This window comes from Grampus griseus (genome assembly GCF_964374135.1).
Source record: "Grampus griseus genome assembly, chromosome: 4".
NCBI classification, from domain to species: domain Eukaryota; kingdom Metazoa; phylum Chordata; class Mammalia; order Artiodactyla; family Delphinidae; genus Grampus; species Grampus griseus.
Genome location: NC_138997.1, coordinates 20,522,458 through 20,547,546, shown reverse-complemented (window position 1 = coordinate 20,547,546; position 25,089 = coordinate 20,522,458). Strand labels below are relative to the sequence as shown.

The following is a 25,089-nucleotide window of genomic DNA, read 5'->3' as shown; positions in this document are numbered from 1 at the left end:
CATATACAAAGACTCGGAGAGACAGAGAACAAATGCCATGCATCCCGACTATGGCAAATCATTAAGTGTAACTGAAGGTTTAGAGTTGCTTGGTGTTGGAGGGCCAGTGGAGGGGAAGAAGGTTGGAGGTGACAGCTGAGACTGGAGAGCCAAGCAGGGAGTGAGGATTAAGTTGTGGAGGGTTGGTGTGTGAGCCTTAGATGATGCTGACGACAGCAGACAGCTCCAGAGGAGCTGCAAGTGAAGAATGGGTCCACATTTTTTTTTTTTTTGCGGTACGCGGGCCTCTCACTGTTGTGGCCTCTCCCGTTGCGGAGCACAGGTTCCGGACGTGCAGGCTCAGTGGCCATGGCTCACGGGCCCAGCCGCTCCGCGGCATGTGGGATCTTCCCGGACCGGGTCACGAACCAGTGTCCCCTGCATCGGCAGGCGGACTCTCGACCACTTCACCACCGGGGAAGCCCTGGGTCCACATTTTATAAAGAAAATCACAGCCACAACACAGAGAATCGATTAGAGAAGAGGCAAGACTGGAGCAGAGAGGCTAGTCAAGAGCTGCTACAGAAATCATGAGAGCAGTGTTGATGATCTGAACCAAGGTAGTGGTGTCGGGGGTGGAAAATGAGAATAAAAATCGTTAAGGATAAGAACAGATAGTCCTCAAAGTGTAACTGGTTTGGGATGGGTCCTGAAAACAGTCTGAAAGAACTTTATCACGATTAGCATGGGAGCCCAGGGCCATTGATGAAGGCATGACTGTGCTTCACCGCCCGCATGAATCAGGAGTGTGGGCCATGCAGTCACACCTGAGTCTGAATTTGAATCCGGGTTGAGCGCCCGCCCTTCCCCCCAACCCGCAGCTCTGTAATCTGGGACACAGTGCTTAATCTCACTGTACCTAAAATTTATCCTCTGTAAGTGGTTCTAATAAATCCTACCCACCTTTTAGAATCATTAGGAGTAAGAGACAGGAATCTGATAGTTAGCCCCAATATCGTCTATCCTAAAATCTTCATTATTTTAATAGTAGGACCATCATTTTTCTTCCCAAGCTCCGTGATTCTCCCCAATTTCATTCAAAGTCTGGGACAAGTCAATGAGAGTTTTGTTTTTGTTTTTTTTTTTTAACTTACTAGCACTGCTAAGAGTCTAAAGGAAGAAAGAATATCTTCATCATGGACACACTGGCCCAGGGGACCCGTTAGAATCTGCTGGGAATGTCCGCAGAGGCCTAGCTATCTTAGCCATGTGCCTCCTCGTTCTGGGTGTCATCCACCCTCCCCATTCCACCTCCTCCGAAACACTGCCCTTTTCTCTGTTGAACCATCAGACCAGCACATGACCTGCCCCAAAGATCTGCTATGAGGATAATATACGATCCTATGTAAAAGTACTTTAGAACCCCAAAGGCACAGCTGTTCTTATTACTACTGGTCTGGGTGTCATATCACCACTCCCAAACCCATTCTGTATCTCCCTGCCTCTAAGTCTCTCTCTCTCTCTGTCTCTCTCTCTCTGTCTCTCTCTCTCTCTCTCTCTCTCACACACACACACACACACACACACACACACACACAGTTTGACAGAAACACAAGCCATCAAGCCACACTATAGGCAAGAGACTCGTGGTGGAGCCACTGTGGAGGAGGAATGGTTTCCCTTAGAGTAACTGACACATGAGAGCGGCCCCCATTGTACTAGGCAGGGGATGAACAGCAAGTTCAGCTCCTGGCACCACAGCCTCCCTTAATGGGAGAAAACATGTGTATATAATAATACAAGAATACCGGCACAAGGAAGCTGAAGTCGGTCAAGAGTTCCTGTGATCCTTCCACAAGAGCACAGATTGTACTAAGGAGGCTTCCAGCTTTGGGAGGCAGAAGGGCCAGGGACTTCCTGAGATAAGGCTCTTCGGAATGAGACCCTGACCTGAATCCTTGCGGGGATGGGGCGTCCCCAGGACATTGCCCCGTTCTCATGCTCACTGAGCACAGTGCTTGCAAGTTCCTCAGCCCGCAGGTCCTATCTCCTCCTGCCCACTCTCCGTCTATCTCCCAAGAGAGGATCAGGAGAGAGTTAGACTAGCAAAGGATGATGAGACACAGGAGGGATGCTTAGATGGCTCTGCTATTTTGGATACAACTAAAAACTATAACATGGTTTCAGTGTATCTTCCATGATGTCTTTCTTATATTTCCAACGCTGGTACAGGAAATATATGTCAAGATTTGGGTTAAAGGGGCCAGCAATGGAGAACTCTAGGCCCTGAAGGAAAAGGAAATACTCAGTAGCTCCATTCAGGTTGCATCCTGGAAATGTATTTGATTTGAACCTCAACCATCCAGTGCTGTTCCACAATCTAGGACACAAATACATTAGCACTTGGACTCAGGCTTGAATTGCAAATTTGATCTTTTGTTGTTCATATTTAAAAAGCTATACAAGGTGCTTGGAAAACGTTAGGCTTTTGCAGGCTAGGGAACAGAAGTATTATCATTTTACCTATTTGTTTTTAGAGATCTAGAAACTAATCTATCTCAGCTACAGTTGTGACTATTGATATCACTGCATTTTAAAAAATTTTAATTGTGTTTTTAAAATAGTAATAGCTGAGGCTTAGTGGGTGCTTACACGATACCAGACATGAAGCTAAGTGCTTTCCATATTACTTCATTTAAGTTCATCCTCACAGTAACTATAGGAGCTAGATATTATTAACCCTTTTACAGATAAGGCATCCAAAGCTTAGGAGAGTTTAAATAAGTTTTCCAGGATTCATTCATTCAACATGTATTTATTATCTACTTTGAGCTACTAGGGGCCCAGTAGTGGAGTAACGCAGAAAAATCCCTACCTTCATGTAACTCACTTTCTAATGGAGGGTATCGTAGCTAACATTTATGAAGTACCAGACAATATTTATATGTATTAACTCTTAGGTAGGGGTTCTTGGGTTTGAAGCCAGGCTTTCTAACTCCAGGGCCAGTAGGGCTGTTTCTGTGTTACTGTTACTATTACTGTTCTGTGTTACTATTCCTTTTTTTTTTTTAACATCTTTATTGGAGTATAATTGCTTTACAATGGTGTGTTAGTTTCTGCTGTATAACAAAGTGAATCAGCTATACATATACATATATCCCATATCTCCTCCCTCTTGCGTCTCCCTCCCACCCTCCCTATCCCACCCCTCTAGGTGGTCACAGAGCACCGAGCTGATCTCCCTGTGCTACTGCCCTATTGTGACTCACCCACCTAGGCCTGCTCTGCTGATAAGAGGTGAGGCTTGGTGTTCCCAGCCAGACCTGTCTGTCTCCATGGTCTCGGCCACCACTGTTTTCCAGCGGAACAAACAGAGCATTTGCCTTTATTTCTCCATCCTGCCCCGTCCATTTCATGGCCTAGAACAGAATCGTGGACCTGTAGTTTTAAAAATAAAGTCAGGTTCATTTTTAAGACAAGTGCCTGTTTTTTTGAGGTTAATATCCCTGCAGGAGGTGCCGAGGGCCCCGAGCTTTACTTCCTTTAGACCCTGAAGCTGTCATATCTGAACTTGCCACTGTGTGTTGGAGCTACATTCAAGTATCTGCCATATCTACGATCAGAACCACGGTTTCCTGGTTTGTTCAATAAATAACGTAATTTTCAAAAATAATAATAATAATAAATAACGTAATTTTCTAGCAGGTTCTACCTAAGATGATGGATTGAGCCAGATCTTGTTTGAAGTCAAATCCCAGTGTGTCCCAGTTGGGGCCTTGTTTTCGGAAATTCAGGAACACCTACCAAGCAACTACAGAATGTTTGGTGATTAAAAATAGCAAGTTTAGGAGCAAGGGTTCCACTGGATTTTTACTTAAGAACCTCTTTTGTTTCCTTTTAAAATGGAATTCTCTATTCCATTTTACAGTAGCACTTCTTAGAATCCCCCAGATTGTCTCCGGAAGGGTTTTATTCTACAGGTGGCGCCTGGGGAGCCTTCCCAGTTCCATGTGTGAGTGCAGCGTCAGAGGGGAGCCTGCCCCTCTCCCCCCTTGCTCCTGTGATACGCAACCCCTCTGGCAAGGATAGGAGAGTGCCCAAGGGGGGCTCTTCTGCCTCTTCCCTCCTTCCCCAGGTCACTCTGCCTTGTACCTTCAGCTCTGCAAAGTTACTGAAACCTCTGTCTAACCCAGTTTGCCTTCCCTTTGTCGTCATCCACCAAGCGTTTCCCCCCGGGCTTTTCAAAGGAGTCCAGTTAAATGGACACAGCACTCTCCGGGGTGAGAGATTCCATTACCAGGAATGTAGAAGCTCAAAGTCAAGCATTCTTTAATGTCAATGGAGTTGCCTCCTGCTTTGATCCAAGCTCACCTCCTTCAGCCCCTGTGAATTAAACAATAGAATCATTCATTTTTGCCACGATTAACCACTGCTATGAACTTGAACTGAACACTACCTGCAGCCCCACAGATACACAGTAAGCAAGTCAGCCGTAGTCCTTCTTGGAGCTCACTAAACAGACACTTAAGCAATTGCCCCAAAGTATGGTAGAAGCTATGATGGGGAAGTAGAGGTTGCTTGGAAAAACGTATTCCAGGATTTCCAACCCAGTGCAGGTGGGTCAAAGGAGGTACCTATTGTAGTTGGGGTGAAGGGATGTGAGAGAAGATTTCCTAGAGGAAGTGAAGTCTAAGCTACAACCTGGAAGATGAGTGGCTGTTACCAGGGGAAGGGGAGAAGTATGTTCCAAGAAAAGAAAACAACATGTACTGTGCCTTGGAAGCAGAAGGAAGCTTAAGACCAAACAATGAAGAATCCCAGCACTTAGGAGAACGAAAGAAGAATACATAAGAGACTGAGAAAGCACAGATGGAAAGAACGAAGGAAATCCAGAAAAGTGTGGTATCGTGGAAACCCATGGAAGCACACTTTTAGAACAGAGCAGGCTACTGTGTCACAAAGTGCTGGGAGGTCAAGTAAAATAAGAACCAAAACGAAGTTTCTGGTTATGTTAACCATTAATCTTCATTTCTGTGTTATTCAGTAAATGTGTTAAATTCCGTAATCTTAGAGGATTTTCAGTGTTCTTTAAAGTATTGTTGATTTAATTCCTTAACGTTCTCAAGTCAGATGCGACAAGAACTTAAGATAGGTTTTAGCACCTTTCTAGAGCATGACACATTTTGGTCCAAGTCTCACACGTAGCATTCATTTGAAAAATAATAATATGACGATGCTTCCCAATAGGAGAGTTATTGCCTTAACTCTTTCTTTCCTTTTGTTCCACCCTCCAGTCTTTAGTTTGCTTTCTATCTCTTAGCCGTGTGAGTGCTGCTTTTGGGCAAAACCTTTTCCCGTAGAATTCGAATTGAAGCCTGGCCAATTTTGAAATTAGAAGTATAACATCTTTCTGATGTGTTCTAAACCATTTAAAAATGAGTTCGTCGCAATGCATACCACCATGCTTAATGAGTAAGTAAACCATGACTTGGAGATTTAGTCATTCTCTTTCCTGTTTCTTTTCCAGCTCCAAGAGACTGTGAAAAGGAAGTTGGAAGGAGCCCGATCACCCCTTAATGGAGACCAGCAGAATGGTGCTTGTGACGGGAGTTTTTCTCCAACTAGCAAGCGAATACGAAAGGACATTCCTACAGGGATGGAAGCCATCAACAATTTGCCCAACAATATGCCACTGTCTTCGGCTTCTCCTCTTCACCAACTTGACCTGAAGCCTTCTTTGCCCTTGCAGAACAGTGGGACTCACACTCCTGGGCTTCTGGAAGATCTGAGTAAGACTGGGAGCCTCCCAGAACTTAAAATTCCTGTGAATGGTTGCAGTGACCTGGAGGACAGCATCACCATCTTGCAGAGCAAGGACCTCAAACAAGAACCTCTGGATGACCCTGCTTGCATAGACACATCAGAAACGTCTCTTTCGAATCAGAACAAGCTGTTCTCAGACATTAACCTGAATGATCAGGAGTGGCAAGAATTAATAGATGAACTGGCCAACACAGTTCCTGAAGATGACATACAGGACCTGTTCAATGAAGACTTTGAAGAGAAGAAGGAACCAGAGTTCTCGCAGCCGGCCACGGAGACCCCTGTCTCCCAGGAGAGCTCCAGCGCGAAGAGTGACCCATCATCTCACTCTCCTTTTGCACACGTCTCCATGGGCTCTCCCCAGGCCCGGCCTTCTTCTTCTGGCCCTCCCTTTTCTACTGTCTCCACGGCCACCAGTTTACCTTCCGTGGCCAGCACTCCCGCGGCCCCCAACCCTGCCGGCTCCCCAGCAAACTGTGCTGTCCAGTCCCCTCAAACTCCAAACCAAGCCCACACTCCAGGCCAGGCTCCCCCTCGGCCTGGGAATGGTTATCTCCTTAATGCGGCCGCCGTGCCAGTGGCTGGTTCAGGGTCGGGGCCTGGGGCTGTGCCCGGCTCTGAGCTGTCTCCGGCTGAGCAGCTCAAGCAGATGGCGGCCCAGCAACAGCAAAGGGCCAAACTCATGCAGCAGAAGCAGCAGCAACACGCAAATCAGACTGCAAGTTGGTCTCCTTTAGGGCCTCCATCCAGTCCCTACGGGGCAGCTTTCACTGCGGAAAAACCAAATAGCCCAATGATGTACCCCCAAGCCTTTAACAACCAAAATCCTATAGTGCCTCCGATGGCCAACAACCTGCAGAAGACGACCATGAATAACTACCTCCCTCAGAATCACATGAATATGATCAATCAACAGCCAAATAACCTGGGTACAAACTCCTCAAACAAACAGCACAGTATTCTTACTTACGGCAACACTAAGCCTCTGACCCATTTTAATGCAGATTTGAGTCAGAGGATGACGCCCCCGATGGCCAACCCCGGCAAAAACCCCCTGATGCCCTACATCCAGCAGCAGCCCCCACAGCCGCAGCCGCAGCTCCAGGCCCCCAGGGCACACCTGAGTGAGGACCAGAAACGCATGCTTCTCATCAAGCAGAAGGGAGTGATGAATCAGCCCATGGCTTACCCGGCGCTTCCATCCCACGGTCAGGTAAGTGTGAAAGTGGGACGCGCTTGGGGGTGCTCTCGGCGTGCGTTGCAGACCGTCGACGTACGATGCTCCCCGTGCTTCAGTGGTAGGGGGTTAATCGCCTGTGGAAATCCTTCCTACATCGCCTCATGTAGTTAGCACGTTTGTTTGAGCGGTTTTTTCCTCTTTTTCCTAAGAGATGGGGAAAGGCGGCACAGGATGCTTGCCTGTATTTGAATGCCTGGGAATAGAACTTCTTTTATTCTGGAGAGCAGATGAGAAAGCGAAAATGACATAACGTGCTCACTAGGAAGGAAGCAGGCTGTCGAGGTCCCATGACAGAACGTGGTTCTCCTCCTGTAGCTTCTCTCCCGGGTCATGCGGTCCAGGACTGGGGATGGCGGGAAGGCCAGAGCGTTTAGGGATCTCTACAACCGTCTGAGAAGGTTCTGAATGACCTTGGCTTGTCTCACTGAATTATGAATCATGGAAATTTGGATTCTTGACGTTCAAAGGTGGGAGAGTTTTCTGTGTTTGCAAAGGGAAGTGGAGGATAGATTTTTGTAGGACCGTGTAACGTTTTAACATTTGTTGATGTACTAGCACCATTAGAAGCTGTTTCAACCTCGTGACTTGAGAGTTTAGTAAAACCTCTCCAATTCGTTCAGCTCTGATTCGGGAGAATTTGATGATGACCGTCTCTTAGTGCTCTATTAGGTCTCCTCTTTCCCACTTTCTTCATGACATCCTGGTATCGGGGTGTAGAGCTCTCAGGGATCCATGGTAAAAATGAGTGGCAACCATTGGGGAGTGGACTCCCATTGACAAGCATCGGCTCTCCTCACCCTAACCAGTGTAGCAAGCAGCCAACCCTCCTTTAATTTAGCACGTCATCTACCTGGCAGGGCGCGAAGGGAGATCCGCGGTTCTACTGATCTTACCCCGACATGGGTGAATTCATGAGCCATCGTTTTATTGCCAACTGCTGTCAGTTGTGTAGGCACAATTCTGCGCCTCAGTCCTCCCTGGACGCCCACATTTGCATTGCAGTTGGAGACTTTGCAGGAAAGTCTTTGCTTTAGGGGCCCTTGTGCAAACGGGTCCAGACTAGTGCTTGGATATGCACCCACAGGGGGATGCACTGGGAGCGCTGGGAAGAAAGGCAGGCAGATCTTGCATCACCAGGCACTGTTTGCATCTGCGTCTCCCTGTGTGCGCCCTCCCCCAGCCCCCCACCCCACCTCCCCAAGCCTGAGGGAGGCTGCAGGGCTGGAGGCGGTGCTGGCCTGCAGAGACAGGCCTGAGCTCTGTGGCTTGATGCTTGTCCTTCACAGCCCTTCCAACCCCAGAACCTCATAGTGGTTTCTTGTCTGCACATGCTGACCAGCTCTAGAGAAATTCTGCCTGGAGAAATAAAACTATAGCTTGGTTGACATCAACGGCAATCAGTCGCTGGTAGAAAAACATCATTGAAATGGGAACTTGTATGTCTTATCTTGGCTTCATTGAAACCCTATATACCATTGGAAAAAGGCAGCATTTTACACATTTCAATATTAAGTTCTGAAGCAGGCAAGAATATAGGCAATACACAAGGATGTTTGTTGTAGCCCAGAGGTTTATGAGATGGCAGGCTGTCAGAATGGTCTGCTCTTAATCTTAAGGCATCTCGTGCTTCTACATCTGCTGTTTTTCACACCAGCTACGGTAGAGTCCTTCCTCCAAACCAGACCAGTGATTCCAACTCTGCAGACATGTGGGTGCAACGTAAGCCAGCCTCACTCCCCACCCTCACTTAAATGTCTTTTGAAATTTGCCAGCTTGGGACGAAGCTCCTGTCTTTGCTGGAACATGAATTTTGAAGGTGCTTGTTTCAGGTCCTTATGCTTGCCTGGCTATGAGTAACCAAAGCCTTGAGCTGCAGAGGTCATGTTGAGAAAGGGCTCAGTCAAGTGATGAAGAAACAAAAGTGATGGTTTTCTAGATTAAACCTGTGAGCTCCTCCTTTCCTCCTTCCATCTCACGAGGTGCTTTCAGTATGGACAGAATCTTCCTTATTAGAATAATCATTTCTTAACCTCATAAAGGACCATCAAGCAAAGCATGCTTTTTAATGAAATATTAACTCACCACTGTTTGAAACAGGCTTTGACATACATATATAAACATGTGACTATCTTTTTGCAAACATACCATTTATTTCATGCTTTTATCTGATTGTGGAGAAGTATTGACACAGCTCTTGGAATAGTTAATTACACTCTACGGGAGTACATTGCACAAATACAAGCGTGAATTACAGGCAAGATATAAAGTATAATTATACATAGGTATAGTTCAAATTTGTTTTCTGCTGTTGCTAGTGAAAATTCACTTTACTCTTTCTTGGCCACAAGGACCATGATGAACACTTAGTTTTAATGAGTAACTTGAGCACTGAAGCCAATAACACTAGAACATTTATTTCAAGATAATTTTCTTATACAGATGTTTACTTATTTGGGACATTTGCAGCAAAAGCCATTTCTCTCGGGAACAGATAGAAATTCACTCTGTTCCTGGAGGTTTTGAGAAAGAGGGAGCCAAAAATAGAGAAAAAAAAAAAACAACTTATTTCAAAATTTTGAATATGTTTTATCTGATAGTTCCACTTCTCAGAATTTACATATTATTCCTTATAATTAGAGAATTGAACAAAGATTTATGTACAAAGGTTATGCTCATGGTTTTACTTATGATTGTGAAAATTAGGACCAAAATAAGCATTTTGGAAAAATGAATAATGTACATGAAAATCATGCTATTAATGAATGATTAATCACATGGAAATGCACAAAGTATGAGTGAAAAGAGCAGATCAAATAACAGCTTGTATGTCACAATCCAAATTATGTTTTTTAATAGGTATAGAAAAATACTGAATAGCTAAAATATTAAGAATGGTATTTCTGGTATTAAGTATTAAGAGAGAAGTATTAATGGTATTAATGGTATTAAGAATGGTAAAATTATGAGCGATTATTGTTTTCCTTTTTATACTTTTCTTTCATTTATTTGAGTATTTATTGTGTTTTTCTTTTCATCTTTATTGGAGTATAATTAATTTACAATGTTGTGTTAGTTTCTGCTGTACAACAAAGTGAATCAGCTATATGTATACGTATATTCCCATATCCCCTCCCTCTTGAGCCTCCCTCCCACCCTCCCTATCCCACCCCTCAGGGTGGTCGCAAAGTGCCCAGCTGATCTCCCTGTGCTATGCAGCTGCTTCCCACTAGCTACGTATTTTACATTTGGTGGTGTATATCTGTCAGTGCTACTCTCTCACTTCGTCCCAGCTTCTCTTTCCCTGCTCTGTGTCCCCAAGTCCCTTCTCTATGTTTGCATCTTTATTCCTGTCCTGCCACTAGGTTCATCATTGCCGGTTTTTTAGATTCTATATATATGCTTTAGCATACGCTATTTGTTTTTCTCTTTCTGACTCACTTCACTCTGTATGACAGACTCTAGGTCCATCCACCTCATTACAAATAACCCAGTTTCGTTCCTTTTTATGGCTGAGTAGTATTCCACTGTATATATGTGCCACATATTATTTATCCATTCATCTGTTGATGGGCATTTAGGTAGCTTCCGTGTCCTGGCTGTTGTAAATAGTGCTGCAGTGAACATTGTGGTACATGTATCTTTTTGAGCAATCTTCTTTATACTTCACTTAGTTTTTTAATGTTTCATCATACATGTATGTTTAATTCTACCACTAGGAAAAAAATGTTTTTAAGGACGGAAAATACCCTATATTTTAAATGTTTACATTCTACTGATTTTTTTTTCAAAAAATCCTTAGTTATCCAATTTGCCAGTAGGATGGAGGTGACATCATTACTTTCTATTCATTTACATATATGAGTTGTGAATCCCTGCTCTAGGAGATAGTTCAAACCCCTTCTCCCCACACTTCACTCTCTTTTCCTTTCTCTCTCCACATCGCCTGTCGTTCCTTACAATCTTCTCTTAATTCATATGAAAATCAGCTAAAATAGTGACAATGAAAATATTAATAAAATTTCCACCATTATAAGCTTTCAACTCTTCTCTGAGTTATGCTCTTGTTATTATTTCTTTGATCATTTCTCCCTTCCCTTTTCTCGTTTTCCACTTTCTAGAACTTCTCTTCATCATGTATTGGACCTTCTGAATTGCTCTCTAATTTTTAAAATATGTGTTTCTGTGGTGAAATAACCAGAACTTACTTTGGTTTGTGTCTATTATCTTTTCCTGATCTTGTTTCTCAAAGACAGGACCTCTCTCCCTCTGTCTGTCTCTCTCTCTCTCTCTCTCTCTCTCTCTGTTTTTACTAATTTTTGTATAGTACAGAACGCCGTGTCTTAAACATAAGGATGTTTCATTTGACGGCAATGATCAAAGTTTGGACCAAAAATATGCTCACAGTTGATTATCAGCTCCAATGGGGAGAGCGTTAGCACAGATAACACAGAGCTGCCATTGAGATCAAATAGAAGAACTGGAAAGGCAAGTCTAAAAACAATCCTTTGATAGTAGGTGGTTATCTTGAACCAGTGGAACAACAATGAGATTGCTGGGATGGCAAACTCTGTCTCTGTGTCCCACAAGTGAAAAAACAATGGAGCAACTATGAAAGAAGTAAAGCAAAAGCAAATAACTACTTTCTGGTCAAGGAAGGGTACAGGGATACCCAGAGCCCAAGAATAATTCCTACGGGGAAGAGTGGAAAGTGAATGATTTCCAAAATGTGATGTTAATTTTTACTAGTTGCAATCATAGGACTAGATAAATCATAGACACTTTGCTACTTTATTCTTCATATGTGTGTTTTCTGTGTGTGGCTGGGTCTATCATAATGAGTCCCTATGTGCTTATATTTTACAGAATGTTTTCCCCTTTCAATTTTATTTGACCAAAATCTGTTGGGTCTCCTGTGAGGTATATTATAAGCTTTGGAGCCATAAAAATCTCCAGGGAAGGACCAGAGCTCCAATATTCACAGACATCATGGAAATCTCTTTGAAGATACATTTTTCTTAACCTTAAAAACTTGGTGCCTCTTTGTTTAGTTTTTGTAAATTCTGTATTGTTTGTTTTATCCAAATAATACACGACCTAGTTCAGAAAATCAAATAGTACTATAAGGCTTATCATGGGAAGCAGCAGCCCCCCGCTTCCTCCCCTCCATTCTAATTTCTGCTTCCCAAAGGCAGTTGCTTCAGTTCATGAAGTTGTTTTCTCTTATTTATCTCCATAAGCTGCTGTTCCTCAGTATTTCAATTGTTCGATTCTATAAAAGACGAGGATTTAACTCACTTACACTGCCTCTCACAAACACCCCCCTCCACACACCGCCTCTCTTTTTCTCTTCGCATACTCTCAGTAGAACTCAATATATCACAAATTATGATTTTGAAGGTATTGCATATTTACATGGCTGACTTTTGCGTAGTGCCTCACAGTTTAGCTACGTAGTATGCTATGGTTATATTTCCTTTCTTGTATAACCTTCTGTTTTCCCTGGAATTTATAACTGCCTCTTTTTTTTTTTTTTTTTTGGCGGTACGCGGGCCACTCACTGTTGTGGCCTCTCCTGTTGCAGAGCACAGGCTCCAGATGCGCAGGCCCAGGGGCCATGACTCACGGGCCCAGCCGCTCTGCGGCATGTGGGATCTTCCCGGACCGGGGCATGAACCCGTGTCCCCATGCCTCAGCAGGCAGACTCTCAACCACTGTGCCACCAGGGAAGCCCTAACTGCCTCTTTTTTTAATTGGTGTTATCTCTGTACCTACTTTCAGTCTATCCTCAACCCTTCTGACCGTTTACAACTTTCACTATGATCAAGTACATCAAATATTCTATTTTTTATTATTTTCTTTTTTTCTCTTTCTCCCTCTTTCTCTCCTTCCCTCCCTCTCCTCCCACCTCCTGCTTCCCTCTCTCTTTCTCCTTCTCTCTCTCTCTCTCTCTCTCTCTCTCTCTCTCACTCTCTTTCTTTCCTTCGGTGTCTCTCCTGAAGGCTTATATGCTTTTGTGCCAATATTCTTCTGTCCTACATTTTCTTGGTCTGCCGCTTAACTGAAGTCATACAACTGCCCTTCACCATCATTCTTGGAATATTTCACCCCCTTCTGTGTTGCATTATCTGTTTTTCTTGATCCCTCCTCCTCTTCTTTCTCAGCTTAGTCCCTTAAATTAGTGGAGCACATCCTCAGAGCTTCTTAAGAAATGGTGCACAGGAGACTGTTTTTATGAAAATGATTTTTGAAAATGTCTTTATCCTAACATTTGACTCATAGTTTGCCAGATGTAGAATTATAGTCAAGAAAACATATTCCGTCCAAATTGTAAAGGCATTTCTTCACCATCCTGTGGCCTTCATACTGCTAAGTCCAGTGACATTTGGATCTCCTACTCTATGTGTGTAACCTGTTTTTTCCCTCTGAGAGCTTTTCACATCTTCTTTTATCCCTAAAATTTCTTGATGATATGCTTTAATATAGCCCTTTTCCATTCACTATGTCTGGTACTATGACCTTTTTTTTTTTTAATTTGGAACTGTGTCCTTAAGATATGTTCTTGTATTATTTTCTGATCATTTCTCCCTTCCCTTTTCTCTTTTTTTTAACTTTCTGGAACTTTTATTCATCATGTATCAGACCTCCTGGATTGTTCTCTAATTTTCGTATCTTTTCAGTTTTCCATATCTCGGTCCTTTCGTTCTACATTCCGTGAGATTTTCTTAATTTTATGCTCCAACTCTAAAATTAAACATTTTATTTTATTTATCACATTTTTAATTTCCATAAGTTCTTCCTTGTTCTCTGATTTACGCTTTTTCAATCTAAAGCTATTAATTATCATTTTAAAACTTAAGTTTTCTTGTACTCCCTGCTTTGTCTCTGTTTCTCCTAAGCACCATTTTTCCGTATGCTCATTTTAATTTTCTTTCTTTCACATTGAAAGCTTTTCTCACGTTTGTTTAGTTAAAGGGTGAGGCACGGTAAAGCTAACTAGTTGCTCTGTGCGCTTAGATAGGGCTTGTCAAATGCGGAGCCTCACTGTAAGGGGATTGAGCTAGAACCCAGCCACTTCACTGGGCCAGCGTCTACAGATTTTCCCCCCAGGGCCAGTCAGAAAAGACTCCCTCAACCTCGTTACGGAGAGTTGTAAATCTAGAGGCCGGCTTTCAGGAGCTGAGCAGAGGAAGGGAATCGGCAGGTGGCGGTGACGGCGAGGGGTATCTCAGTAAATACTTTGTAGACTTTCACTTAAGTTCCCTGTTTTGTATGGCTCCTCAGCCCACCCTCAGCCAGGGCTGGGATGCAGGATTCCAGAGCTTTGTGGCTTCACCTCTCCCGACTCCTTCCAGTCTGGGGTTGTGTATCTGGTCCACCTCTTCATGAAACAGAACTTTAGCCAGTTTTCCTTTTGTGTGCACCCCACGCCTCCCCCCCGGCATTCAGAGGTGCTTCTGACTCCTGAGATTGTACAGCATCCTTTAACTTGACCCATCTTGCTTTATTTCTGGCTTCCCCCACTGCCGGATTAGATGTAGCTTTCCCTAAACAGCTCAGTCGTTCACCACTCAGCCATCTGATTTTCATCTTCCAGAATTTTGTTGACACCCTGGATGGCTATTTCCATCCCCCACGCTCTTTGTTTTTGGATGCTTATGTCATTTTTATTACTTCATTGTCACTATACCAGGGAGTTGGAAAATCCAAGACAAATGTGGATATTCAGTCTACCGGAGGCTTCCTTGGCGACTTTCAACACCTTTCTGTCTGAATATCGAATACTGTCCGATATTGAAATTTATATGTTACAGCATATTTCACATTATTGCTTCTAACATTTTGGGCTTTAATAGGGCGGATTTCATGAATGCTAAAGTGCTCTCTTGACATAAAATGTACATGTCAAATACATGTGTTCAGAAAGACAGCAGTGTCAACATGACCATCATGCTATTTTAGAATAAGATCTGGTGGTTATAACCATTGAGTAGTTTTTAGAATCTTGAAAATATTGAATTACTTCAAGGACTATAGAAACAATTTAAGTTCCATGACCCTGACTAAGCCAATAGCATCTGGCAACTCAGATGCAAGGTAAAATATTGACAGAACCCTCATCACTGACTTAATCCAGGGCCTCCCAGCTGAGGGGAAACCCGTGGGCAGAAGCACTACCAAATTCCAGATAATAAATGAAATGTTCCAATTCATGGGCATAATAGGTCATTTCCATCCACATACTGGCATATTTTGAAAATCCTGATTGATATTCTGTCGGAGTCTTAGAAATATGAGGCTAAGAGTAAACAGCAGGAAAAGAAAAGTTTTAGGGAAGGAATTCATTTTATAATAGTACTGTGGAAGAAAGAGGTTTTAATTAGCCCCCTATGAGAATACTCTTTAAAGGTTTTGTGGGATGAGAATATTCTTATTTACTGAGGGAGCTTACAACCCGTCAGACAGTGGTTCTGAAACTTTTGTGGGCCTAAGAATCACCTGGAGAAATCGTTCAAGATACAGGGGATCAGATTCCACTGCCAAAGATGCACAGTCAGTAGGTCTACGACGAGGCTTGGGAAGGTGGATGTTAATAAGCAATCCACCACCATTTTCTATTGGAGAAATAGTACATAAGATAACTGGAACTACAGTTAAAGCAACCTGTGTTTATTTCACTGCTCAGTATTTGCATGTGCTTAAATTGTCTGTGGAACTATAAATTCTGCAAGGTCTCCGACTTGTATCGTTTGAAGTAAGATGGAAAAGTTAGGGTACTCTGCGCTTCCTGGATTTCTTTTTCTTTTTTAGGATAGAATGATTTTTTTTTTTTTTTTTTTTTTTTTGCGGTACACGGGCCTCTCACTGTTGTGGCCTCTCCCGTTGCAGAGCACAGGCTCCGGACGCGCAGGCTCAGCGGCCATGGCTGTGAAAAAAAAAATATATATCATCTGCAGTGTCTGGCAGTCTCGTTGGGGAGATGAGAAGGCTTATGAAACAAGTAAATACAAGGCAACAAGTGGTTAAGTGCCATCTTACTAAATTCTACATTAAGGCTCATGGGCAGAGACAGGCGAGGGTCAGGACTGCTGGGACTGGAAAGGAGAAGCCTCCAAGGGGGAGGTAAGCCTTGAGGCAGACCAAGAATAAGTAGGAGTTGGATGCGTGGAAGGTGGTGGAAAGACACTCTGGCGCAGGCAAGGGGTTGTTCCTTAAGAGATGATACAGATTCTGGCCAGTCTGGAGGGAAGGTTACCCTTGGAGAATAGTGAAGCGAAAGGCATGGGAGAACAGCTAGTGGACCTACTATTTGAAGTAGGAGAGAGTAAGAATCTCGATCCGGATGTGGCATTTAAATTTGAAGGAGAAACAGACACAGCAGCATTTAGAGGAAAGGAATAACAGAACCTGGTGATTGAATATATGATGAGATGAAAGGGAAATGAATCAAATATTTATGACCATAAGGTTAAATATTAGGGTAGTATAATAGTTTCTGAAAGATGATAAGCATGTCATATATACATCGAAATATCCAAACTTATTTGTATTTAAAAGCAACTCAAACAGTTGTTATTATTTATCTTATTCTGCTGATTTGTTTCTCTCATTGGCCAAGGTTCCACGCTCTGCAACAGGGTGAAGCCAGCACATAGCACTTTTTTAAAAGTTTGTGTTAAATTGAGCCACAAATAGCTTCTGTGTTTTGTAGTTGGGCTTTTTGTTTTTACAAGGGTTTAGTTTTCAATAAATTCCTATTATTATGAAAATAGTTGTTTTCATTAGAGTAGTAATAGACTATTATATGTTCCTTTTGCTTAATATTTCTATCATAAGGATTTACTTGGTCACATCTTACCTATTACTCGAAAGTCCTGTCTAAAGATAGCCAATCATGCGAGAATATCAGAGGCGCAGGATTCCAAGCTTTCAAACATAGTACGTCATCACTCATTAACTACTCATGGCAACTCTGGACTTTTCTTTGAAAAACAAAGTGCTGTTTTCCGATACAAAGATATTCTATTATATCTTGGTTTCTGAGCAAGTCTATGGAATTCATCTTTTTTATGACACCAAATGGTTTGCCTCTGACCCAGTGCGTAAAGAATCAAAATACCTTTCCTGAGTTAGTTACATTTCTAATCCATTGTCATGATTAGTTAATATGATTCATGAGCTTATGCAGCTTATCTATACATTTTCATTTACTAAAGAGTAAGTATTGACTCCATATAGTATCCAAACTGATAACTCTCATGTATTAATATTACGATTTCCTAGAAGACGTTTTATCAACATACCTGCACTCCCTAATTGCTTTTGCATCCGACACATTTGAAAGTGTATTTGGGCTTCTTTTCTGCACTGGGCTCCAGCCAGTTCATACAAAGGACTTTAATGAGCTTGCTAGGCCACCAATGCTTGCAGTGCCAAGCTGAAGGGAGACAGTGGTGCAAGGCAAAAGGTCATCTCTGGGTGGAGACAGCAGTGCACCTGAGGCCACTGCTAGTGTTTCTAGTGCCTGGGTGAGAATCGGGAAATGGTCACCCCCTCTGAGAAGATGGACTGAAGCTGCAGCCCCCTTGCACCCTCCACTGGACACTGTTGTGCTATTCATGAATTGCACAACCACAGGCTGGGGCTCTGGTACACCTGCTCATTCCCTAAAAGCCACTAAAGCGCAGAGCAGAGAGTCAGCTTCTCAGGTCCGTGCAGTAAGAATCCAAGTACCGTGTGCCACGAGGTACCATGCTGTGCTGTCCCCGAGGGGCCTGGAATGTGAAACCATCAGGTTGAAGGGTGACCAAAGGCCCTGGAATGCAGGGTGGTTCACATCTGACTGTAGAGCAGCCTTCAGGACAGACAATGCTAGTTTCAATATCACTTCTTACTAAGATTTTCCTTGCTGTGGCAGAAAAGCCCCAAGAAAATCATTTGGCCTCTCAGAGCTGTGACGGGTGTAGGTGTACCAAACTCGAGAGCGGAACTGCCAATAGAAATATCATACAAACCACAAATACAAACCATGGAATTTAAAAATTTCTATTGGCCACGTCACAAAAGGCCCAAAGAAACGGATAAAATTAATTTTAATATATATATGTGTGTATTTTTTAAAAAGCAAACGAATTGACTATTTAAGCCAGGCTTTTATTTTTATTTTTTGTCCGTGCCACACAGCACATGGGATCTTCGTTCCCCAACCAGGGATGGAACCCGTGCCCCCTACAGTGGAAGCGGGGAGCTCTAACCACTGGACCGCCAGGGCATTCCCTTAATCTATTTTTATTTAGCCCCAATGTATGAAAATATGATGTCGAAGAATATAAAAATTGTTAATGAGATATTTGACATTGTTTTCTTCATACCAAGTCTTTGACATCGGGTGTGTCTTTTACACTTACAGCACAACTCAGTTTGCAGAGGCCACGTTTTGGGTGTTCAGTAGCCACACGTGGCTAGTGGCCAGGTGTTGGACAGGGCAGGTCTGAAACAACAATAGCAAAAGTCTGCTGTGTGATCAGAAAGGCGATCGGCAGGACCAGAGGTGAAGCAGGATGAAAATGTTTTGGCTGTTTCAGAGCCGCTGATTCTTTATGTCAACTCTTAACAGCTCTGTGACCCTAAACTGGACAGCATAGACTGGACAGAATAGACTGGTGCCTCCCATTGCCCTCCCGACATCCCGAGAGCCACACACAGCAGGCTCTGTGTCCTTGTCATTCGAATTCACCTGCTCTGCGTGGCCCACGGCCTTCAGATACTTCCACAGCCGTTTGTTACCCGGGGCTTCCCTTATTCATTCAAACCCTATTGTCAACATATAACGTTTGCGAGCAGCAGCCTTGGGGCCATATAAACATCCTGCGGTGGGTCAGGAGCGCCTGACCTCCTATTAACATGTCAATGAGAGTGGCTGGTGCTCTGGGCTTGTTTTCTAGGGTTTTGATGAGCTTCATTAATTACGTTGAGAAAAAAAGGTGTGCAGCTGGAGAAGAACCCACTTAGCTCCACGCAAACGTGAATAATTGGACAGTTGACAGAGTGTTAAATTGGCGGTCTAGTGAGAGAAACTCGTGAATAACCACAATTCCCCCGAACGCCACAAAGCAGGTACAGTTCTCTCGCCGGCCACCTGCACCTTCTCTGGACTTGAGAACCGGCCAGGTGTGAGCTCACGTGAGATCAGTTAGGGCGCTGCCCTGGCAGGTCAAGAGGAGACGCAAGAGGGAAGAGATATGGGGACATATGTTTATGTATAACTGATTCACTTTTTTATAAAGCAGAAACTAACACACCATTGTAAAGCAATTATACTCCAATAAAGATGTTAAAAAAAAAAGAAAAAGAGAGTGGACTCTGGAGCTAGGAGGGATATTCACATCCTGCTCACCTCTTCGTTACCTGTAGGATCTTGGGCAGATTACATAAGCTCTCTCTGAGCTTTAGTTTTTCCATCTAGAAAATGGGGACTATAATAATAGGATTGTTATGCCGATTCTATGTCTTAATTTATGTATAGCATTTAGAATAGTATCAGACCCATAATATGTACTATATGCATTTTCTTTAATGTAAAACATTAATCATATCATAAGCTTTTCATACCTTTTTAATCCTCTAGGAGAGTATAACTGTGTTTCAGTTTTCCTCTAACTTCATTCATTCATTCAGTAGGCATTGATTATATACCTGAAATATCTAGGTATTGGGCATACAAAGATGGAAGGATTCTGGGAGAAACATATTATCATATATGTGAAAATTATGTGGACAGGGACTGCAAACAAAACGGCAAAAGTGTATTAATATTCTCTTTTAAAAACCCACTATTAGCAAGTTTTAAGTGCTGATAAAAAGAGTTTTCTTTCATCCTGGCCACAACAAGATTGTTCCTCCTGCAATTACCTCTGTTTGAAATTAAAATTACTTGTCATATTTTAACATAAAATATGAATATGTATACTTTTTGTTCATTTCTGTTAAATGAGCAAAAACTCCTCAACAGAAAATCTAGCTACTTCCCCATCCCTTACCTTAGAAGTCTCTTAGACTATTTGAGGCCTGATTATTTCTAGAATCTTACTGTATGGCAAAAATCATTTGTCTTTGTCAAAATCAGAAGCTTAAAAGGAGATGGGATTTAATTCAAATGAACACTTAGAACATCTAACCTTCTTGTGTATTAGGAGCAGGTAAACAAGTATTCCCCAAATAATGAAAACTATTATTACTTTAAAACTGCTTTTTTCTTTCTCTTTTTCTCTCTCTCTCTGGGGAGTTGGTTAGAGTAAAACAGGCATTTTAGTAAAACTTAAGTTTAAAACTTAACTCCAAAATAAATAAGAGCTCTATTGGAAATTTTACTATATTAGTTCTCTATCTATATGTAACACATTACACCAGCAATTCAGCAGCTTAAAAGAACAAGCAGTTCTGAGGAAATCCAGGAGCAGCTGAGCTGGGTGGCTGTGGCTCAAGATCTCTTATAAGGTCGCAGTCCCATTGTCAGCTGGACCACAGCCATCTGAAGGCTGGACGAGGGCTGGAGGATCTGCCCCCCGGGGACTCCCTCCCATGGCAGCTGACCGGAGGCCTCAGTTCCTCACTACATGGATCTCTCCGCAGGGCTGCTTGAGTGTTCTCATAACATGGCAGCTGGCTTCCCCAGAGTGAGTGATTCAGGAAAAAGCAAGGAGGAAGTCACCATACATTGTATGACATCGCGTTGAAGTCACAGACCTTTGCCTCTTCATTATTCTATTTCTTTGAGGCAGGTCAGTAAGTCCAGTCACCTTCTAGAGGAGGGGAATTAGTTCTACCCTCTGAATGGAGTGTCACAAATTTGTGGACATATTTGTGGACACCATAATTACCATGAAAGGCTTTTGACATTTCATAAGGTGCTTAAGTGGTATTGGCACAGAGATGCTTAGGGAGGGGAAAACTGAGCTGGCAAAGATGAGCAGACTCATCTGGTGGGTATGTGGGTGGGCGTGGTGTCCAGAGTCGGGGAGGGGAGGGGAGGGAGGCCGGAAATCATAGGCTCCAACACGCCAGAAATTTGCTTCTCTTTATTTTGCAGCCCTCGTCCTAATATCAAATATGCCTTGTGGCAGAGAATTAATGTAGAATTCTGAGGTCCAGTGCGAAGAAGCCTTTGCTTTTATTTAAAGCAGGCAATACAATTTTAGAAGACCTAGCATCTGAGCTAGTATCTCGTTGACGCTAAACCCAACCTTGTTAGTTACGTGATTTTTTCACTTCTGCTTTAAGAGTTCTTTCCCTCATCTTTTCACTTGAAGGCATTTCTGTCCTGTGGCTTCTATCCTATGGCTTCTATCCTTGCCCTCGTCCTCTGTGCTGTGTTTCCTACTGAAGTATTTCTCCCTGAAAGCCATTTCGTGCTGATGCTGCATTTCCACGGCACCTCAGAGTTCCTCCAGTACATCCTTCGGTTCCTCCGTCTTCCATCTTATGACCTGGGTGCTGCCGTTAGTCACGTTGTAGTTTCCTATTATTGCATATTACAGGGGTCAAAGCCCACAGTGCCCCATGCTGTCCACTTAGTCATCTCTCTCCACATTTGTATTATTCACAGCAAGATGTGTGCATGCAAATCCTTTAAGTCCTTCGGGCTTTTCTTTCCATTTCCCCTTCAAATATGAATCACCTAGCAACATTTCCTGAAGACCAATTGCACACGAACGAAGCTATATTCCCGTTACTGTGAGCATCACAAAGGATGTAAAAGGCACGGTTCCTGCCCTTAAGAAGTTTATCCTCTAGTAAAAGCTGGATTTAAAAAAAAAAAAAATTTAAGTAATAACAGCATACAGATTCCTATTTATATTCAATAGAGTGACATGTTGTCCAAGTTACAGTGATGAAATTCAAAGGTTATTCTTTTGTATACCTTTTAATAGAGAAAACTAGCTGTCTTTTGGATTAAGTAAATGCATGTACATTGATGAGAAATACTGCTACAAGAAAGTCATTCAGTGGGGTTGACTTCCTAGTATTGTAAATACATTCCACCCAATCTGATGAAAAATGTGTTTTTGAAACAAAAATAAAGCAAGCATTTATGAATAATCTGTACACCCTATTAATGTAATATATAATTAGCTACAACTAGTAGCTGAAATATAAGCAGAAGGATAACTTGTTCATGTTCTAGTTTTTCTTTTGTTTTGAAAGACATCAGCCGTGTGCTTTGATGTACTTTTTTTTTTTTTTGGTACGCGGGCCTCACACTGTTGTGGCTTCTCCCGTTGCGGAGCACAGGCTCCACACGCGCAGGCTCAGTGGCCATGGCTCATGGGCCCAGCCGCTCCACGGCATGTGGGATCCTCCTGGACCGGGACACAAACTCGTGTCCCCTGCATCAGCAGGCGGATTCTCAACCACTGCGCCACCAGGGAAGCCCGAAAATTTGTATTTTTAAAGGCTTTTGTCTTACATATACTAAATTACTATAGAAACAAGAATTGGAAAGTATCAATCAGGCTCTTCAATCTGTCTTCACTTTGCCATGTTTCCCACACCAACATGGGATTGAAATACAGTCATCCCTTGGTATCCAAGGGGAATGTTTCCAGTACCCCCCATGGATACCAAAATCTGAGGATGTCTCAAGTTCCTTACATAAAATGGCATAGTATCTGTATGTAACCTACCCACATCCTCTCTTACACTTTAAATCAACTCTGGGTTACTTATAATACCTACTACAATGTAAATGCTATGTAAATAGTTGCTGCGTGGCAAATTGTTTTGCTTTGGGGAACTTTCTGGAATTTCTTTTCAAGTATTTTTGATCCACAGTTGGTTGACTCCGCAGATGTGGAACCAACCCACAGATACACTGTAATTAGTTCTAACAGTGACATGTACAGAAAGACCATAGCACAGTTCAGTGTGCCCCACCCATTTCTGTGACTCTCTCAGGATCACCCAAGATTATTTTAAGTAATAAAATGTCAACAGTAATAAATATAATTAGGAAGGAAATTTGGATAAACCTATGCACAGGAAAAGACTTATTTTAGAATCTTTTCCTCTGAACTTTTTTTTTTTTTTGGTCAGGATTGAGTTTCTTTTTAATACCAGTGCTATCACTCAAGGAGAAGGAGAATTTATTTGTATCCTTTATCCTGTTTTGATTTTGAGGGAGAAATCTTACAAATTCCTTATCCGATTTCCTTAGACATGAAGTCAAAAAACCAAAATACTACCTTTTTTTTTTAGTGAATACAATGTTTCAAGCATTGTTCTACACAGCCTACCTATGTGTCTTCCTTTAATCTTCATGAAGCTTGTCATAACCGTATTATTATCTCCATTTACGTGTGAGAAGACTGAGGCTTAGAAAGGTCAAGTGGTTTTTTTTTCTAAGGGCATGTAGCTAGTCAAGGGGAGAGTGGAGATTTGAACTCAGATCTCTTTGAATTCAGGGCCCAGGCTTTGCTTAACTACTGTGCAAAACTGCCTTCCAGTTAAACCTGAATTTCAATATTATTTTCTCTCAAAGAGCTAACAGCACTTTCACATATTAATCTACTCTGCTCATATCAAGCTGAGTAGCTAAGTGGAATGAATTCATAATATCGGATGAATCTTGAATGATCCTATAGCCAACCTTCCGTCTATATCCAGTATCAACAGTACTGTCTCTGAGGTCCTTATAAATGTGGAGGGTAGTATTCCTTGAAATTTGAAGAGGGACCATTACAGCTGCTCCACTGAGGGCCCAGCCACCATTTTCCTAAAGAGCCCTAAGTACCATCATGTATGAGAAACAGTGTCCAAAATTCTGGTTAAAAAGTATTATGGTATATTGAAACCAGGAACCAGTTTTTTGGTATAAGAGTCATGGGGACTCTTATACATGATTTTTGTGTAAGAGTCACGGGGAGGCCAGGCCATCCCCACAGGGGACTGTGAAAGGCAGTGGGGAACAGTAGGCCCAGGAAGTGGACGGACCTTAGTTTGAACACTGGCCCCTTCACTTACCAGCTGTGGGGTCTTCCTCAAGGTATCATGTATATCTGAATTTCATATATATTTCTTAACTTCAATTTTCCCATCTGTGAAGTGGGGATAATAATAATCTACCCAAGGTTAATTTATTTTTTATTATCATTATTTTAGGTAGGGCATCAGAGAGAGACAGACAGTTTTCATGAAAAGCTTCCTAATTTGGAATCCAGCAGATCCTGATTCAGACCTCACATTGGATGTTTAATAACTGTGTGTCTGGGGCAGGTCTCTTCAGTTTCTTCATCTGCAAAATGAGATGATAATGCCTACCTTGCAGGGAAAATTAACTATGGTGAATGTCAAATGTTTGGCGTGGAGCAGAGGCTCAGCAGATGTTGGCTCTGATTAGTGTTTTCTGCGTACCAAAGCTGCTGAACTATTTCCCTAGAAGCTTAGACCAACTTCCTGAGTACCTTCCAGGCTCATGGATTTTAACTTTTTTTTTTCTTTTTTAAGTAGCACATACAATGAAAGCTACAGCAGTATCACCAGAAAAATACACATTCCCCAAACAAATGTGGATGCAATTACAGGGGATTCATAGGCACTCACCCGCCGCCCCCAGAATAAGATTCCCCAGTTCAGACCCAAGAGTTTAAAAATGTATGACAATCCAAATGGAATAGTGATCGCTTAGTATCCTAGTATTCCCGTCGCAACTTTCCCAGTATCGCTAAAATGGAATTGTTTACCAAAAAACTCACTTGATTCAGAACATTTCAAGAACACACATTTCATTAACGGAGACAAGCTTCTTTTAACAAAACGTATTTGTCAAATGCCTATTATGTGCCTAATAAGGTGGTGGGTGTTATGGGGAACAAAGGCAGCTTAACATGTGGTCCCCTGCCCTCAGCGTTTCCTTCTAATTGGAGAGGCAAGTGAACAAGGCCGCGTGAGCTGTATTAGCGCTATATGCTGATATAATCAAGCACTAAATTGTGTGTGCTTGTGTGGGTGGGCGCACAAGCCTCGCATATCATTCTCTGACCTTGAATTGTACA

At 42.6% G+C, this 25,089-nt stretch overlaps 1 protein-coding gene across 1 annotated transcript in view; it reads left to right on the top strand.

Annotated features, from left to right (window-relative positions):
- The window catches only part of MAML3 (mastermind like transcriptional coactivator 3), a gene marked incomplete at both ends in the record, with an annotated part of 434,681 nt that overhangs the window by 249,584 nt on the left and 160,008 nt on the right, over positions 1-25,089 (top strand). The window contains one exon of the mRNA XM_082653383.1: positions 5,507-7,015. Coding sequence (XP_082509509.1) covers positions 5,507-7,015 — 1,509 coding nt within the window. The remainder of the gene's footprint in view (positions 1-5,506; positions 7,016-25,089) is intronic.